The 20,201-nt window shown below is 38.3% G+C and overlaps 1 protein-coding gene across 3 annotated transcripts in view; it reads left to right on the plus strand.

Moving 5' to 3' along the window:
- The window catches only part of HCFC2 (host cell factor C2), a 31,686-nt gene extending 14,147 nt beyond the window's left edge, over positions 1-17,539 (plus strand). The window contains exons 9-16 of one of the 3 annotated variants that reach the window (XM_081958487.1): positions 671-717; positions 3,467-3,584; positions 4,073-4,255; positions 6,689-6,759; positions 7,772-7,912; positions 9,310-9,495; positions 11,134-11,419; positions 13,924-17,539. In XM_081958487.1, the coding sequence (XP_081814613.1) occupies positions 671-717; positions 3,467-3,584; positions 4,073-4,255; positions 6,689-6,759; positions 7,772-7,912; positions 9,310-9,495; positions 11,134-11,419; positions 13,924-13,949 (1,058 nt within the window). In that variant the 3' untranslated portion in view covers positions 13,950-17,539. The remainder of the gene's footprint in view (positions 1-670; positions 718-3,466; positions 3,585-4,072; positions 4,256-6,688; positions 6,760-7,771; positions 7,913-9,309; positions 9,496-11,133; positions 11,420-13,923) is intronic. The other 2 variants (XM_081958488.1, XM_081958489.1) reach the window with 2 other exon arrangements.
- The last annotated feature ends 2,662 nt before the right edge of the window (positions 17,540-20,201 follow it).

Here is a 20,201-nt window from a genome sequence, read left to right on the forward strand (position 1 = left end):
GGCCACTTGGAAGTTACAAAATAAAATGTAATTAAGAATGCTGGAGGGGCAGGAGAAGAAGACAAGCGTGCTCCTTTAGTTCACTGGCAAGAGAAAGAGTTTTTCTGCACCTGCGGCAGAAGCGGCTGGGCTGAAGTGAGGCTCCACATTCCTTCCTCCCTCAACACATTGGCACCAGCAGCAGAATTAAGTTCAGCCCATTGGTTTGGCTTCCATAACAGTCCCAGTTTCTAATGTGGCCCCTTGGGAAAATTAATTGCCCATCTAGATATTACATTAACAAAAGAATAATAATTGATCAAGCTGGAGATTTCTGATTTCTTTTATCAATCTTCGTTCCAGGATTGTGGGTGGCTGATTGTTTTTGGCAGAAAATTAAAAAATGAAAGGCCAAATGAAATTGTCTCCTTTTTTAAAAAAAAACAATAATTACTCCAGACAGTGAAAATTTTCTGGTCCTGATTGATTATTTAGAATTAAACTTTCCCAGGTTTTACTGAATTGTGCCCACTATCTAGATTGATTAATTCATTCATCTCAGAATCGATGGGAGGGTCTTCTTGCCTTTAATTCCTTTAACTATTTGCACCTTTATATAGAACAGCATCCCCTCTCTCCCCTTTTCTTATGCAGCAAGTTCTAAAATGAATGAATATTGTCCTTCTTCCAGGAACTAAACTGGATCTCCACCCCAAAACTCTCAGTGCCTCAAGCAATGTAAGTTAATACCGTGAAGGATATTATTAGGATGTTTTTCCAAATAATATGAATATGTGCTCAAAAGTTACAATGTAAGTGGTCGATATGATTATTAGCAAACAAAACCCTTATTACCTAGCAGCTGTTCTAAAGCCAAAATGCTAATTTTGCCTAATCAAATCTCCCTTGTGTTGGCTAACTAGGACAAAACATGCAAACGTTAACATATCCAAGGATTCAGCAGTTTGGTGATGCCACTCACACCCACCCAGGTGTGAAATCTGGGTCAGCCCAGTTCGGCTGAACCGTTAGGGACGATTGTCCTTGGTTCTGCGAACCAGTAGTAAAAAAAAAGCTTCTGACAATCACACGGCTGACAGCTGAGCCGTGCGATCGTCGGAAGCTTTTTTAAAAGCTTTTTAAAGCATTTAAAGAAAAAATGCTTTTAAAAGTGAGAAAAAAATTGGCCATCCCCACCCAGTCACATGACCCACCACCAAGCCACGCCCACAGAACCGGTAGGGGGAAAAATTAGATTTCACCACTGTACCCACCCAAACATCCAGCCTATCACACCTTTTTTCTCATTTCTTAATCAACAGAGGCATCATCTGGTAGACCATGCCTATGTATCCACCCTGAAGTCTCTCTAACACTTGCTCCTCATCCCAAATTAAGATATCTTGAGTTTCTTTTTCTCCTACCCAAAGTAGCACCAATCCCAAGCTTGCCATCAGACCCACCGGAGAGTTCTTGGGCTTCTGAACCCAGTCGCTGGATGGATTTTTTAAAAACGAGTCACTATATCACCATCATATACAGGTGAATCTCGAAAAATTAGAATATCATGCAAAAGTTCATTTATTTCAGTAATGCAACTTAAAAGGTGAAACTAATATATGAGATAAGACTCATTACATGCAAAGCAAGATAGTTCAAGCTGTGATTTGTCATAATTGTAATGATTATGGCTTACAGCTCATGAAAACCCCAAATCTACCATCTCAGAAAATTAGAATATTACATGCAATCAATAAAACAAAGATTGTACATAGAACAATATCGGACCTTTGGGCCCCTTTTGCAGCAATTACTGCCTCAATGCGGCGTGGCATGGAAGCTATCAGCCTGTGGCACTGCTGAGGTGTTATGGGAGACCAGGATGCTTCAATAGCGGCCTTCAGCTCTTCTGCATTGTTCGGTCTCATGTCTCTCATCTTTCTCTTGGCAATGCCCCATAGATTCTCTATGGGGTTCAGGTCAGGCGAGTTTGCTGGCCAATCAAGCACAGTAATCCCATAGTCATTGAACCAGGTTTTGGTGCTTTTGGTAGTGTGAGCAGGTGCCAGGTCCTGCTGGAAAATGAAATCAAATCTCCTGGTAGACAGCTGCGTTGACCCTGGACGTAATGAAGCACAGAGGACCAACCCCAGCAGATGACATGGCTCCCCAAATCAACACAGACTGTGGAAATTTCACAGTGGACTTCAAGCATCTTGCAGTGTGTGCCTCTCCATTCTTCCTCCATACTCTGGGACCTTGGTTTCCAAATGAGATGCAAAAGTTGCTCTCATCAGAAAAGAGGACTTTGGACCACTGAGCAACAGACCAGGTCTGTTTTTCTTTAGCCCAGGTAAGGCGCTTCTGACATTGTTTGTTGTTCAGGAGCGGCTTGACAAGAGGAATACGACATTTGAAGCCCATGTCCAGGATCGGTCTTTGTGTGGTGGCTCTTGATGCACTGATTCCAGCCTCAGTCCACTCCTTGCGAAAGTCCCCAACACTTTTGAATGGCCTTTTCCTGACCTCCAGGCTGAGGTCTCCCTGCTACTTGTGCACCTTTTTCCTCCACACTTTTCCCTTCCACATAACTTCCTATTAATGTGCTTTGATACAGCCCTTTGGGAACATCCAAATTCTTTTGCAATTACCTTTTGAGACTTTTCCTCCTTATGGAGGGTGTCAATGATGGTTTTCTGCACAACTGTCAGGTCAGCAGTCTTTCCCATGATTGTGATTCCTACTGAACCAGACTGAGAGACCATTTAAAGGCTCAGGAACCCTTTGCAGGTGTTATGGCTTAATTAGCTGATTAGAGTGGGACCCTTTGAGCCTAGAATATTGCACCTTTTCACAATATTCTAATTTTCTGAGATTGTGGATTTGGGGTTTTCATGAGCTGTAAGCCATAACCATCACAATTATGACAAATCACGGCTTGAACTATCTTGCTTTGCATGTCATGAGTCTCTCATATATTAATTTTACCTTTTAAGTTGCATTACTGAAATAAATGAACTTTTGCACGATATTATAGTTTTTCGAGTTTCACCTGTATATCACTGCCTTTTTAGAATTATAAACTCAAGGACAACGCTTAGAGTGGATTGGGAAGCCCAATCCAAGACTTTGTGAGGGTATAGGTTGCATTGATGCTGCTTTTGGTAGCCAGTTTTCCCCTCACCCAGCAGCATATGGGAGGATATAGCAATAGACACCAATGTTCAGGTGATTAGGGACCAAAGGGGATATTTCTCCTTCAGCAGAATGAGTTCAGAACCTATGCTCACTCACATCCCCCCCCCCATCAAAAAAAAGTCCAGATATTAGTTCCTATATAAACCATAAAATCTATAGAGACTATTGGGCGAAAGATTCATAAAGCTGTTGGTTTCCAACCAGAAGCAGAATCAAGAGTCCTTAGATGCTGACAGCCATAAATATAGTGGTTACTACAGAGAAATTGGTGCTTGTCTTCTCTGTCTAGGTGCAAATCTCCATTTCAGAGGCTAAGGCCAAGATTCCAGAAACTGAAAATACGAAGAAAAACCATTCCGTTTCCAAAGAGTCCAATGTCCCTTTATGTTTGCCTGCTAGCACTTTAGGTAAGCAGCACCAAGTTGAAACTTATTGCTCAGGTGTGGTTCCAGATGTCTTGAGGGATAAGAATGGATAGCGACGCTTTGATTTTTATTAATACATTTTTATTATTATTTTTTGTCCGTGGAAATAATGTCAAGGCAACAGTGGTGGAGAACGTTTATCACAGAGGGTTATCCCATATGTGGAATTTGTCCCGTGGCGAGTTGGTCCCATTCCGTTAAAATGAGCATACCAGACAAAAAACCATGTAGAGACACCCCCCTCTTTGATTTGATATTAATAAGTTTTTAAAATAGATGTAATGCGAATAAACATTCAAAGTGGACATTTTATATACCTCAAAGACCTAAAAACACGTTATTAAGCCATTTTTGCTGCATGGACAATCCCAGCTACATCTGAAGGAAAAGGATTTCTGTAGGAAACAAACCTCTATTAATTTCTATCTTGGGATCATACGTGACGGGCTCTTGCTTTTCTCTCCTTTCAGGCCCTCAGATGTCAGCAAATCTAAATGAATTCCTTGACTTTGAGTCAAGATCTTCCCAAGTAGATCCTACTTCTGCACCTAGCATAGCCGCAACCACACAAAATATAGTAACCCAACAAGCCGTTAGAACCAACTCGTCAAACGGGGCAGTTGCAAAAGATGAAACTTCATTATTATCAACAGGTAGTTCAAACCTGGAAGTCAGTTCATGTTTTGCATTTTGAATCACATTCATTATGGGGTTTTTTCATGGTGGTTCTAGAATTCCATTTCTTGAGTAGCATCAGGATGTACCGTATTTTTCGGAATATAAGATGCACCGGAGTATAAGACGCACCAAGATTTTGGAAGAGGTAAATTTAAAAAAAAGTTTTTGTATTCTGCAGACCTCCCGAACCCTCTGCACGTCTCGTTTTTTGTGAAAAACGGGGCATGCAGAGGGTTTGAAAGGCCTGCAAAGTGCTCCTGGGGGCTGAAGGAGGGCAGAAATGAGCAAAAATAGGGCATGCATAGTTTTTAGGAAGCTTGTAGAGTGCTCCTTGGGGTGTGGAGGGGAGCACAAAAATGAGCAAAAAGGGGCTCGTTTTTCACCTATTTTTGCCTTCCCCGGCCCCCAGGAACATTTTGCAGGCCTCCCAAACCCTCTTCACGTCAATTTTTGTGAAGGGGGAGGGGTTTCGGGAGGCTAAAAATGCTGTATTGAGTGTATAAGTTGCACCCAGATTTTCACCCTCTTTTTTGGGGGGAGAAAGGTGCGTATTGTACTCTGAAAAATATGGTACATATCTAACACTTTTAACCAAGCTATGAATAGGTTTTTATAACACATGCAGGCACTGCCTTTGCTTGAATCAATACACAATATAGTAACCGTAATTCCTCATTTGATTCAGACTGAGAAAAGATGGTTACCAGGTTTATACCAAACCTAAACCTAAAACCTAAACCTAAAACCTAAACCTCTCTGTTAGTGAAAATTAAGTCTAATATGGCCGATCCCCTTGTTCCCCTCTCTACTTTTTGGGAAACAAAGTTGTCTGCTAGGTTTCTTAGGAACCTGTTGGATCTTCCACTTGGCGCAGAGTTTGTTTCCCAGTTGATGTCAGGGTAGTTAAAATCCCCCATTACTATTGTGGTATGCTTCCTACACACCTTAGTTAGCTGACCAGCAAAAAGTTCATCTACTTCTTCTGCTTGGTTGGGTGGCCTGTAGTATAGACCTATGGCAATGTTGTTTCCCCCCCAACCTTTAATATTGACCCAAATGCATTCAAGATAGTTCTCATCATTGTTGTGCTCTATTTCTGTAGAGATGTAGTTATTTCTTGTATATAGTGCCACTCCACCTCCTCTTTTATTTGGTCTATTTCTTTTAAATAATTTAAATCCTTCTAGCTGTATGTTCCATTTGTGGCTTTCGTTCCACCATATTTGAAGTTCAGATGAAATTGGAAGCTAGGGAAGATAGAACAGTTTCCAATTTTTCAGCATGTATGCAGGTATAAAGATTTGTTCATGCATTGCTTTATGAAGCAAAACTGTGATCTAATGAGTTTTTAAAGATACAAATAAGCCTATCTGCTCCTAATATAGGTGAGGACAACTAACTTGGGCCAATCAAATAACCATAAGACTCTTTTAATTTGCCTTTTCTTTAACCAGATGATCTATACTTTGAGATCTCTCAACCAGAACTGTTTAATTTTTGGTGTAATAATTTTATTCAGTCTTCCCTTATTCTTATACCTTGTGGATTTTTTTTAGAAAATTACAATGTTAGGTTTCTTTTGGTTTTCTTCTCAATTGGAAATAATATTTAATTTGGATTGAATGCAGATACTACTTTTTTGCCATTTTTTAAAACTTTCGATACATATGCACTTTATGAAATTATCATGCTGTATGAATGAAGTTTAGATATTTGAGTTACAAATAACTATGTTTTTAAAATTACATTTAAAAAAAACAATGGTGGAGATTTGTTGCACGTCAGATCAATTATTTGTTTCCATATATTTAGTTTATATTTGGAATAGAGTTGGGCTATAAATTTTCCAAGTTTTAATTAAGTCACTGACATCTAAAATTACAATTTAAACTGTTCTGTACTTAATATTATTAAGCATATTAATATTCATTGTGCCATGTATTTTTAATGTGTTCCAAAAAATGTAGGAGAAGGAATGTTTTTTTTTTAAAAAAAAAAAAGCCTGGAATCTGGTAAATGTACAATATCTTGTCGAAGACACCACATGAAAATGTAGGATTTTGAATCTTGGTTGCCCTTGATTACTTTTTTTAAAATAAAGCTATTTTATTTAATTTTGCTTTCATAAACCTGAATAAACTTGAATTCAGTTTAATTCTAAATTGAATTCAAGTTTTTTTTTTCATTCAGCATACTGGTATATATATCTGTTCTTGATAGTCCTGCATTGCAGGCAGTTTGTCAGTTGTTTTCCAAGTAAAAAGTCAGCATTTTGCTTCTTGCCGGTACAACAGAAATGTCATGAAACGTTATCTCTGAAAGAGATAAAGAGATTTCCACTGTTGATGGATTTATCTTTGCAAGTGTTTGTCCCTGTAGTAAAAGAACTTCAAATGTCTTTCTCCTAGTTAAAGAGTCTTCAGTGCCCTCAACTAGAACCACAGTTGTTAACCCTCTTGATTCAGCTGTACAGTCGCCTGTAAGTACATGACACATTTTGAGCAGCAGATATTGCCAATAAGATTTATCACGTAGAGAATGATCAGTATTTATGCTACCAGTTTCCTCAGTTAGAGTAAACTGAGTCAGTCACACCATTTGCAGACTTGACAACTTTTATTCCGTATGTGCCTTAATTGTTCATTCTGTAAAATGCATTTGTTTAACGTAGCATTGGCAACTATGACATCAAATTGATTTCAGTTGCTATCTTGACTTTTCTGCAGCATGGAGTTATATGAAGAATATTTCATAGAGGGCTAGTATAAGTGGGTGGTTGGTTGATTTAAATACAGCCTGGTGGCCTAGAGGTGGAGCTTTTGTGTCACAATCAGGAGGCTGTGAGTTCGATTCTAGGTAGAGGCAGATATTTCTCTCTCTGGGCACACTGAGAATGTATCTGCTGAACAAAACTCCTCCTTGGCGACAGGAAGGGCATCCGGCCATTAAAACACTCTGCTAGCTCCATTCAGTTGCCCAGACTCCACCCCACAAGGGAGTATGAGGTCGTTAAAAGAAGATGAGGTTAATACATTGTGCAAGCAGATTTATAGCCACAATTGGGATTGGAATTTTCCACAAGTCGTTGCCATCACAAGTTGCTTCAGACCTGCATTTACAATAGTTTTTACGCTGGTCATTCAGTGAATCCAGCTCAATGTGTATTTTTTGTTGGACATAATCGTAAGCACGTAGCCGCAAGACACTGCAACTGGTCATAATGAGAGTCATTTTACAGCTGTAAATGGAAGCATAGGTTGTAAGTTACTTTTTCCAAGGCCATTGTAACTTTGAACGGTCTTTAAATGAATGGTCGTAAGTCAAGGACTACCTGTACCAATGATAATTGACATGTGTAGTACTACCACATAATCTGCTCTCTCCTCCTAGCATTGGTAGGGCTGTCATTATAGGATGTGGAGGGGGAGATTTAATTCCTTCCACATTCGCATCCATACTTTTAACACTGCCTGCTTCTCTTTGAATTATAGAAAACTTCACCACCAAAGCAGAACTCAAGGGTGAGGACACAAGAACGAAAGTGGAATGATGTTGGGATTTTTCAAAGCAATACGGCATTAGTGAGCCAGTTTTATTTGCTGCAAGAAGAAAAGATTCTTTCCAGCAAGAAGGTTAGTTGAATTTTCCTATTAAATAGTAACAACAAGATTAAGTAGGGAGGTGATTGGATCTTGGAAGCTGAGATGAAGGAATTAGTATCTTATGTAAAAAACTAACCAAGCTTGTGCCCTATGCCCATGATGGTGAACCTATGGCTTCCCTGAAGCCTCCTGGGACCAAAAATGGGGCGTGGGGGGGCGCTGCACCTCCCCCCACACTGTTTTTGGTCCCAGGAGGCTTCAGGGAGGCCTGCTAGGACCCAAATGGTGTGGGGGGGTGTCGCATGTGCAGGGGCGCAGGGCATGTGCGGGGTCGTCACGTGTGCATTGCATTATGGGTGTGTGAACATGCGCACTGTCGGCACACGAGGACAAAAAGGTTAGCCATCACTGCCCTATGCCATTCTAGTTGTTGTGGTTATGGATTTGTAGTATTTACTTAGTCTTTTTCTGACACCAGTTAATCTTAAAAACTTTTCTTCTTTCAATTTGGGAACCCTATTTTTTTTTTAAAGGCAGAGCATTGCATCGGCTTTTATAAAAATGAAATTCAATGTGATTTATTTTGATTAAGATTAAAATTCATTATGATTTTGTGATTTTACGTTTAACGTTTTCACTTTGAGAACAACTTTTAGATATTTATAGGGACCACAACCAAGATATGTTCAGGGGCGTTGTAACATTTAGGCTTTAAGTTATATACTTTAATCATTGATACTATTCTCAAATTAAGCAGAGGTAAATTTCATTTGCCATTTGAAAGTGTATCATATGTTCCACTCTCCCATTTACACCAGTGGATCTTAAAAACATTCAACACTGTTTTTGCTTAATAGGCAGCTGTACTGGAAAGCTCTTCCTAATAGGAAATTTGATCTAGAACAGGGGTGTCAAACTCGCAGCATCACGGCAGTGCAGTGGTGGGTTCCACATCCCGTTGTAAGCAATGCACTGCAACGGCCGGGCGTCCACCATGTGCACCTGTGCAGTGCGCGCATGTGTACTTACCACCTGCGACACTCCAGCTGCTTGGCAGAGCGTCACGCAGGTGCCATACGCTCCATGCGCGAAAGCCCCGATCGACTCAAATACAGGTAAGGAAGGAGGGAGGGCGGGTGGGCCTTCCGGAGCACCATACTGGAACGGTAACTGGGGCTTCCAGCAGGCACCGGTATGCCCGTACCAGGGCGTACCAGTCGTATCTCACCACTGCGGCAGTTTCACATGATGTATCGTGACTTTTCTCCCCTTCGCTAAACCAGGTGTGGATGTGGCTAGTGCATGACTCATTTGGTCCGTGGGCCGCGAGTTTGACACCCTTCATCTAGAACATAAGGAGTCTTTCGAACCTGTGTTTTAAGAAAAGCAAATAATTATTTATTTCTTTTCATGTTATTTATGTTTAGGGAGACAATACAGATATTCCAAATGCCAGTTTATTTAAGAAACAGGATCTCGCTCCTGGCACTTTATACAGGTTCAGGGTTGCTGCAATTAACGGATGCGGTGTAGGGCCTTTCAGCAAAATCAGTGAATTTAAGACTTGCATCCCTGGATTTCCCGGAGCACCTTCAATTGTCAAAATTAGCAAGGTAATATAATTCTTCCCTCTTTCCTCCTTCTCTGTGTGTAAATCTGAATAGGGAATGTTAACATTCATGAAAGGCTTAGAGAAATGAATGTTCCTTGGAAAAGCCGGCAATAGAAAAATAAGGCATTGTGAGCAAAGTAAGTAATTTTGAGTTGAAAAAACTCTCTGAGTGGTCATCAGACTTTTGGTACAATGGTTAACACTATGGATTCTTTTTTATATATATATATATTTTGAAAATTTATATTGGTTTTTTCAAATGTTTTAAGGAAAAGGGTAAATAGGTATAGAAAATTTTGACAGCTACATCATGCAGAAGGTAGAAATCCCCCCAAATCTCACAACTTTTACAAAGAAGAAAAAAAACATCAAGATTTGAATAAACATTGGCAGCTTTGATTTTACATTCTATCATCAATATATTCAATCATCTTTTGTATCACTTCCAACAATTACATTGTAACAACAATTGCAATAATGTTTCAACCTCATTTTTGTGACCTAAGTCTTCTCAGTGTTGCATCCTCCCCCCTGTCTGCTGGCAGAACCACGGCCCCTCCCTCCTTCATATCTTGTGTACTGTCCCCTTGTGTTTCGTCTAGGAGGGCACTGTGTTTTTTAATGAAGGCCTCCGCCTCCACAACTGTATTAATTCTAATTCTGCTGCCCTCCCAGAAAATCAGCATTCCTTCTGGCAATAACCATCTGAACCAGATTCCTTTATTATATAATTTTTTAGCTAAAGAGGAATATTTCTTCCCCTTGTCTCTTACTTTCTTCGTAATCTGTTTAAGAATGGTTATTTCTTTGTCTTTATATTTTAGTGGTCCCACCTTTTGAGCACCTAAGACCTCATCTCTTGTAGTCTTTCTAAGAAATTTAACATGTATTTCCCTTGGAACATTGTGTGTTCTAGCGTATGCTGAGTTGATCCTATAAATCAAATCAATATCCCACCATAGCTGTTGTTTATCTCTTTTAATATATTCTGCTAAAATTGTAGTCATGATCTCCTAACACTATGGATTCTTAATGGAAAAATCTTACTGTGAAATCCAACATTGGATCTTGGAGCAGCTTTAGTCATGATGTAACTTCTATTTTCATATCTTTAACCTTATATATATATGTATGTATGTATGTGTATATATATATGTGTGTGTGTGTGTGTGTGTGTGTGTGTGTGTGTGTGTGTGTGTGTATGTATGTATGTATGTATGTATGTATGTATAGTACATTATAATAACGTACCTTACTGGAGATATAACTGAAACACCGTAAGATCTCATAATCTCAGCACAGACATATGTGTTTTGAAAGACAATATCTAATCCCAGATCGCTTTATCACGCGAGGCCTGTTTTATTTAACCATGTTTTATTGAATAAACCATCAATTATTCTGTTCCCAGATCACACTAAATCAGAAACATAGGACATTTGCAGTCTTGAACTGAATTTTCACAACACGCTAACCCAGAATCCAGAAAGCTATATTATGGCTCAGTTCAATGTATGAACTGAATGGTGCCTCTGAGTTTTTTGCTCAGTGTTGAGCAGCACATACCATAAATTAGAGAACAAAATTACAGTTTTTCCTCTCTAGAATTGTAAAAGGAGTTTTTTTGCTTCTTCCTTAGAGTGCAGACTGTATTCATCTTTCATGGGAGCCTCCTGTCTCCCCTTCGGGTAATATCTTGGAATATTCCGCTTATTTGGCAATAAGAACCACTCAGCTTCATGAAAACCCTAATCAACTGATGTTCATGAAAATCTATTGTGGCCTTAAGACCTCATGTACAGTGACTGCTGCCCAACTTGCAAATGCTCACGTTGATCATACGTCCAAGCCGGCCATTGTGTTCAGGATTTCGGCCAAGAATGAGAGGGGATACGGACCTGCCACACAGGTTCGATGGCTCCAAGGTAAATTGAGTGGTTGACCCAAAATCTTTCTCAAAAGAGGTAGTCCTCAACCTACGATCACAATTGAGCCCAGAATTTATGTTGCTAAGTGAGAAATTTGTTAAGTGGATTTTGGCCCAGTCTATGACTTTTTCTGCCATATTTTTTAAGTGAATCACTGCCATTGTTAAATTGAGTAACACGGTTGTTAAGCGAATCTGGCTTCCCCATTGATTTTGCTGGTCAGAAGGCTGCCAAAGGAGATCACATGACCCTGGGACACTGCAACCATCGTAAGTATGAACCAGTTGTCACGCTTCCAAAGATAAATCACGTGACCATGGGGATGCTGCAGTGGTCGTAAGTGTGAAAAATGACACTTTTCAGTGCCGTTGTAACTTTGAACGGTCACTAAATGAACTTATAACTCGAAGACTATTGAAATATGTGAAAACATATTTTTCAAGAATATATATGACAGATTTTCAGATTTAGCTCTATATAATGTAGTTTCAGTAGCCTTGACAATAATTCTTTGTTCAAACAGTTAACCAACAAATCAAATAAGTCTGCACCAAGACTCCATGTAGCAACTCTGCAAATACAATTTGAGCGGGTACACTTGTGTCTCTTGGACTACCAGCAGTTGCCTTCTCTTGTTCAGCGAATTCTAAGATTGATAGACAGCATAACTTACTTGAAAAACACCTATCTATCAGTGGTGGGTTCCAGATTCCATTCCAACGGTACGGTTGGAATGGCCCCGGTGTCACCCACATGGATGCGCGCGCAGACACACATGGTGCACGCATGCGGCGTACTTGCCTGCGATGCTTCCGCAGGCCTCCGCAATGCTCCAGCTGCTTGGCGGAGCGTTGCACAGGTGCCGTATGCACTATGTGCAGGTGGCATATGCACTATGCGCAGGTGTCATGCTATGCGCAGGCGCGGAAGCGCCAAAAGCTTAAAGCACAGGTAAGGAGCTCAGGCGGGCTGGTGTTCCCTCCGGAGCACCATACCGGAATGGTATCCGGTGCTTCGGGCAGCCTCCGATACGCCTGTACTGGGGCGTACCGCCTGCAACCCACCACTGCTATCTATCAGCCTCATTCCTTGTTCAAAAAACCTTCCGTTGTATGGAGAATAATGTCATCTACACACAATGTCTTGTGGCTCTAGAGCAACACCCTCATGAGGAAAGATTATAGTAGCATTTTAATATTGATAGGCAATAAGGGTGCAGTGGCTCAGTAACTAAGACGTTGAGCTTGTCAATCAGAAGTGCAACAGTTCAGCAGTTCAAATCCCTAGCGCCACGTAACAGTGAGCTCTCGTTACTTGTCCCAGCTTCTGCCTACCTAGCAGTTCGAAAGCATGTAAAAATGCAAGTAGAAAAATAGGGACCACCTTTGGTGGGAAGGTAACAGGGTTCCGTGAGCTTTCGGCGTTTAGTCATGCTGGCCACATGACCACGGAGACATTTTCGGACATCGCTGGTCCTTTGACTTTGAAACGGAGATGAGCACCAACCCCTAGAGTCGGGAACAACTAGCACAGATGTGCCAGGGGAACTTTTACCTATTAATAGCCAACAGGAGATACCACAAAAATACATAAACTATGTATGTATTACATAGAAGTTGAGTAAAGAAATACTTTTTTACCATTCATGAACCTCTCTGTATTTTATTTTAGTGGATGTGTATGTAGCAGTATTGGCATTTACATAGATACAATAATGAGATAAATAAAATGTAATCTTTCACCCTTTCTCTTGGGTTTCAGGAGTATCCATTAAAACTAAAGGTAGGCAGATTCAGAAATGATAAACAGTATTTCTTTCTCCTGCCCCTTCTTAAACCACACAGTTGGTTGCCATTAGAACTGATGATAGCCATCAATGCAGGTGGTTTTGAAAGTAGATGGAGTGCTAATTACTAGAAAGTTGGAAAGTGATAGAAGGGCCCTTGGATTGATCATTACTTTATGATTTTTTTCTTAATTGCTAGTGTATACTTCATATATATGAACCCCATCTGAAATATTAGATGTAGAAGGAGATTGCAGAATCAGCTCTCTAGTCTCCAATAGATGATTGGCATTTTTCTGTCTTTGACTTCCTTTTAGCAACTTGTAACTCCAAGGCTATTCATAATTGCTGAACGTCCACAGTAGAATGTCCGCTCATTCCGAGATTAGAAACAAACAATGATTTGAATCCTTAAATCAACTTAAAACCTCTCTAAGTACCAAACATTATGTTCCTAGCCATGCATATAATGTAACTCTGCCCATTTTTTATAGTTGCTCTATCCCAATTTTTTGCCCTACCAAAAAAAGTCATATGTGGCCCATAACTACTGAAAATTACATATCCCTGTTTTATTCAAAGTATATAGCACCAGTGAACAATTTGGTATTAAATGTTTCATTTGGATAGTCAAGAATAAACCCAGTTAAAAAAGAAATTTCATGGAAAGTTCTGAATGCTTGAAGATGTAACAAAACTTTCTCTTTCCTTACAGAAATGAAAACACCAAGCTCAAAGTAGAAGCAGGACATTACACTGCGGATTATGAATTGGCAGTTAGTACTCTTGAAGTTTTATGAATCTTCCAAATATTTCATTTTATGCCAGCTTGAGATCAGCGTGGTACAGTCTTGAAAAACTGGGCCTATGGTGATCATATTTTTGGGTAGTACTTTATCCAGCATGGTCACTGGCTACTATCCAGAAGGTTATATAATCATTTGAATTTTTTGGAGAGTCTTCCTTACATCTCCTAACACAGAGATGCCCAATTGTGTTAGCTTCCAACACATAGGAAAGGGCCATAGCTCAATGACTGAGCATGTGCCTTGCATGTGAAAGGTGCCAAGGGAAAATCTCTGGCTAGTCCAGCAGGGGTTGGGAAAGGCCCTGTCTGAAAGCTCAGAGAATTGCTCCTGATTAATGTAGACAATCTTGAGTTAGATTATGGTTTGAATAAGGCTCTTTGTGTTCCTAAACATAGATGCTCAATTATTGCTTAAATTTCATTCAATTTAAAAAGCAATGTGATGTATTATGAAAATTGCTTAAAGAGGAAACTACCAGAGGAGGAGCAAGAATAATGTGTTACCTTATTGGTGAGATGGGAGGCATATAAAGTACATAAATACTAATTTCTCTTTAAATTATTTTCAGGACAGATATACAAATGTTTAAAATAGAACTCAAGAGGTTTGCTTGGGAAGCAATAAGCGAGTCCCCGAAAACTTTGCTTGTGTTCAGATCCTCATGGATGATGGTCTGTAAAACTATTGTAGAATGAGCTGTTTGAAGACTGCCGTAAATATATAGCATCAGAGATGCTGAAAGTGAATTATTTGGTTTTCAGCAGCATAACAATGGCCGTTTTAAATCATTAATACTGGTTAATTGAGTCACCTTTTTACAATAGTAACAATTTCAGAGAAAAGTGATTTGTCTTAGGCTTTTATTCATTCATTTTTGTGGCATAGGGCTGCTTTTGATGTACAGCTTTATTCATGGGTATGAGTCTCATCAACCTTATCAAAAAAAAAAAGGAAACAAGGCAATATGTATCCTTGTTAAACAAGAGTTGTTTCCCTGCCTAATTACATGTTTTCAAAAGTATTTGTGGGAGTGACTTGGAGGATATGAAAGCCATCATATAAAAATTGTCTCTTTAGAATGAATTATAGTTTTGTGCTGAGACAGCATACAGCTGTGTGCCTTTGTCCAGTGAGAGGTTAAAAGACTCTTGAGTTAACATGATGGCCAGCCTAAGCATGAAAAACAACAAGCGGAGGCTATACTTAGTTACTGTTATGGACACCACAATCAATTCATTACATTAGCTCATTTAAAAATGCAGTTGTGCAGAAGCTACAGGCCCACACAGCTCTGTCGCTCCTATTTCTATAGCATCAAGATACAGTGCTTACCAAAATTCAGCATTGTTAATTTTTGATAGTGCAATTTTTTTCTGGTTTTAATAAAGATAAGGGCTAGAACTAGTGCTTTAACGCCTTCTTACCAGCTGTCTGAGAAGCAAATTGAAAATGTCCCCATTAATTCTCTGGCAGGTTCACTGTCAAGATTCCTGTCTTCTAGTATCCACATTTAAAAAAAATGCAATCCAGGCTGCAAAACACTGGCCTGTGCAATGGGTATAAATCCCATTGAGCTGAGTAGAGCTTATTTCTACACAGTTTTGCATACAGATTTTTTTTTAATGATACCCATACATGCATAGGTTAATGACCTAATTTTGGAACGAAGGCAAATCTGATGTGATGCCATAGGTCAGTACAGGTCTTCCAGCAAACTCTGACCATTTGGCTTAATGACAATTATATTGTTATGACATTATAAGGTAGAACCCTAAAGATAAACATCAAATGCAGTCCCCAAAGTATGACAAATCACAAGTGAGTAGATGATGCTCCTGTTCCACCTGAATTTGATATATATGCAGATTTGTTCTCCTCTGGCTTATATTTTGTATCCATGTTTAGTGTAACAAAGATACTTTTTGTTTACAGTAACTTAAAATGTATAGAATATTTTAATATATTCATTTTTGTAAAGATTTTTCTAGTGTTTACAAACACATATTTTAATCTTTGAGAATCTCCTAATATGCAAATTGCTAAACTAGTTACTTCTGTTATGAAAAGCAAATTCTGTGTAAATGCACTACTATTAATTTCTCATGGGCATACAAACGTTAAAATCTGTAGAAAGTTTGAACGTGTACAAAAGTACTCCATCATGAATGCATCACATACCCACAAAAAGAAGAAGAAGAAGAAGAAAGGGAAAGAATCCTACGCTTTGTTTTGGCATAATCATGCTATTTTGCACTAGTAAGAATTGTAACATTTTTGTGTTGCTTCCAGAAACTAACTGTTATTGGTCTAAATTTAAAGCAGATTTGCACACCTTTGCATTCCTTTTCTGACACATATTTTTCATGACTTTCCTCAAAGGCTTGGGATTTTATTTTGCTAATTGCCTTAGTTTCCTATCATGACATTGGACTTCTGTAACATTTTTATCTTAATCATGTTATGACTAATGTGCCAGCTGCTTCATTTCCCTTCACAGTTTTTCTACACGAGACAGCAAAATAGTGCAAGGTCATCAAAAAGTAATAATCAGAATGCTAGTGGGCACTTTTTATCTACCACCCTATGTAGCAAAAATGTGTATGAAGCACTTATTAGGAATGTTAATCTGTTCCTAAGCACACAAGTGTATTAAATAGAGGCATTTAGATGCTGTTTTATACATGAGTTATTGTTTATCATAATATAGCATAAAGTGGCTAAATTGTGCCAGTATATAATATAGGTGGTGAATAGAGCTTAATGATGCATCCCACAAGGACATTTCTGTGAACAATAGTGCTTTTTACATTAATTTGCCTGGACCTTATACAGATTCCTGTGGATTGCATCCTTAGGCATCTAAATAAAATGATTTTTTTAAAAAAAATCTCTATTTTGAAACCTGATTTCGTGCATATGTGCAATAGAATGAATATTTTGCACTTCAGTTTTCCATCAATGCATAAGAATTAAGATGGGAATCACTTGATCCGCAAGGATCAGTTTTAAAGTGGATTATGGTAATACTAATACTTTACTGTCAGTCCATGTTCACAGTTACAAAACATCTTTGAGAAGGCCCATTGTAACCCATTCTTAGGTAGAGAAACTGGGATAAATTCATTTGAAGAAAGTCTGTTTTGGCTTAGTTCCTAGTAAACCATGAGATGATTAGATATATGAATTACCGCTATGATATGTTAATTAAGCCACTGTGATTTGCATGGTTTATGGCTTAATATAAGACAAACCATTATGGCTTCCACAAAATGGCTTAGCATAATAGCAATAGCAATAGCACTTACTTATATACCGCTTCATAGTGCTTTTACAGCCTTCTCTAAGCGGTTTACAGAGTCAGCATATTGCCCCCAACAATCTGTGTCCTCATTTTACCCACCTCGGAAGGATGGGAGGCTGAGTCATCCTTGAGCCGGTGAGATTTGAACTGCTGAACTGCAGCTAGCAGTCATCTGAAGTAGCCTGCAGTATTGCACTCTTAACCACTGAGCCACCTCTAATCCCAGGGAGCTCGTGGTTTGGATGCAATTAGGATCCAAGCCCCCCAATTTTATCTCCAATAGTTATTAATAATCATCTTCCAGAGATATTTGAATAACAGCGGCAAACAGTTCGATGTATGGGAAGAGGTGGTGTTTACCCTCAGATGTGTGGGGACTGGAAGTTTCCAGAATAGTGGCTAAAAGCTCCAGTCTTAAGACATCAGGAGAATGGCCAGTAGAAAAAAACACTCTAAGATAATAGAATTCTAACTTTACAATAATCATACTGATGCGGCACAATTTGTAATGCCATGAAAAGCAGTGGATAAATTAGAAATTAAGTAGCACTTTTTACTGGCTACTCTGTAAGAAGGAATAAGTTCCATCAACAAACTTTTGTGTATGTTAGTCAGCTGACAGTAACTTTTGCTTTCTGGGTTTTCCCCGAGATAAATATTTGCAGGGTGGGATAAAGAGAATGGGATGGGATGTCAGTTATACTACCTATACAACACTGTCTATTTGTGGCATAATAATACAGATGCTCAGAGTGAAACTAACATACTCTTTCATGCACCTTATGATATATGTACCCTTTTCTAAAGCAAGTATGTAACAACACCCCAGAAAAAATGTATGTTGCAGCCACACAATTTTGGTTGTTCTTAGCAATTAAAAATCACTCAAGCTAACATTAGATGTTTGAAACTAGTACTATGAAATGGAAACTTCAAAAATCTATAAATACGTTCTTCAGCGTTGAAGGTAGTATTTTCTGAGAAGGTCCATTTTAGATGCTAGGAGAATTTCAGCTCTTCCTTGAATTGTCTCAAGAAATGTGCTTCCTTTCACTTTACCTGCCACATACTTCCAACTCTGGATTGAATCCAGATATCCCAGTGGTCACAGGGTCAAAGAGAAGTACCTTTAAGAACTCACTCAACATAGTTGTAGTGTTTTGTTTTCTATAACTTTTTTGAATTAGGAGGCCTACTGTGACAGAATGAGATAATTATGTGGCTATTAATAACTTTGATTGTAGATACCTTACTTAACAATATGATCTGTTGAGTATATCTGTGAGTATTTTTGCACTTTTGAGTTCATATATTTCTGCACTTGTTTTAAGAGTATGTCATGATTACCAAAGGTAAAATTGTGGTGGTGTTAATTCAGACCTGAGATTCAGTGTACATGTGCTTATGCCAATAGGCTATTATGATTTAACCACAATTCAGCAGTTTCCCATATATGGAACTAGATTAGTAACAAGTGTATAATTTCTTTGTTAGCCTCACCCATACATTGGCCAGCTATTTTTGCAGCCTGCTTCTCTTAATAGCACTTAAAATGTATTTCATCCAACTATGAATTTATATTTGAAGCATATTCTGTTTAAAAGTATCATTATATTTGGATAAATGAGTCAACTAAGTTCATTTAAAATATATATAAAATCAGACTATTTGGGAAACTGGTTGTTGGTTTGTTTTTTTGCTTGCCTTTGTAAATATATGTATAACAATCTTGTATAAATTAGTCCCTCCTGCTCCACCTTCAATAATAATAGACTTAGTATCAATCTTTATAAATGGAAAAGTCTGTTGCTATTTATACCTTACTTCATCAGTTCAACTTCAGTTTTGTTTGTGACATGGAGTGTGGATAAAAATTTGGCATGGTTCAGAGGGTCATATATATATTTAATAAGCTGATACAAATAAGCGTTTTGCCTATGTATGCGGATTGCAGTTCCAAATTACTGCTTACCAGTTTTAGAATAAAATCAAAGTATGAAAATCAACTTTATGGTTTCATGCACTGGTGTGTTCTAAAACATATACTCATATGCTGGGTTTGGTAAAATGGAATACACCAGTTAATGTGACATTTTCCCCATTTACCTATAGAATAAAGTACAGTACTTAGTGTTGTAAAAATGCTGAGTAATTATTCAGTAAGATATATAATGAGGAAAAATAGCTCATATGTGTCTGTTTGTTTACTAAAGTAATGTGACCATCTGAGTACAGCCATTTTTATGTATGATTTATAGCAATATTTGACCATAGTTTTGAAGTAGCCCGAACCAGTAAGCCAGTTAACAAAAATGACACCAGTTAACTGGAATTCTGAAGTGATGGTTAAAGCCAGCTATTTATGGTCTTGTGATCTGCAGCTGAAATGTCTTGAGAGAAATCCAATATTTTCTATAATAAAAGTAGCATTGTTATTTGTAATAAAAGTGATTTGTCCTAATGTTTTTGTTTTTTTAAAACCTATGGTATTAGTTAAAAATGCAACTTTCAACAGTAATAATTACATTTGGAAATAAACGTTTCACATATTCACATTGCAGAGTGGAGTTTAGTGTTCTAAGAAGCTAAATTTTGCAGTATGTTATTTTGGCTTTAGTGCAGGGGAAAACAAGGTAAGATGTGTGGGGTTGATTTTCAAGTGTAATAAAACTTTATGATTATATCAACCTGAATCATGTGAACAAATCTAATTAAGCTACTGTGGCTAGAGATGTAAAATGTTTAAATACATCTGAAGTTTAACATGTTAGATTTGCTTCATTTCTTAAACAGATTTAACACAAGTTCAGTGTTTATAATAGGTTTGGTATTAGTACTATAATCCGTAGTTACATTGATCACAAAGCCCATGTTTAACTATAG

This window comes from Natrix helvetica, assembly GCF_964273705.1.
Source record: "Natrix helvetica genome assembly, chromosome: 6".
Classification (NCBI taxonomy): domain Eukaryota; kingdom Metazoa; phylum Chordata; class Lepidosauria; order Squamata; family Natricidae; genus Natrix; species Natrix helvetica.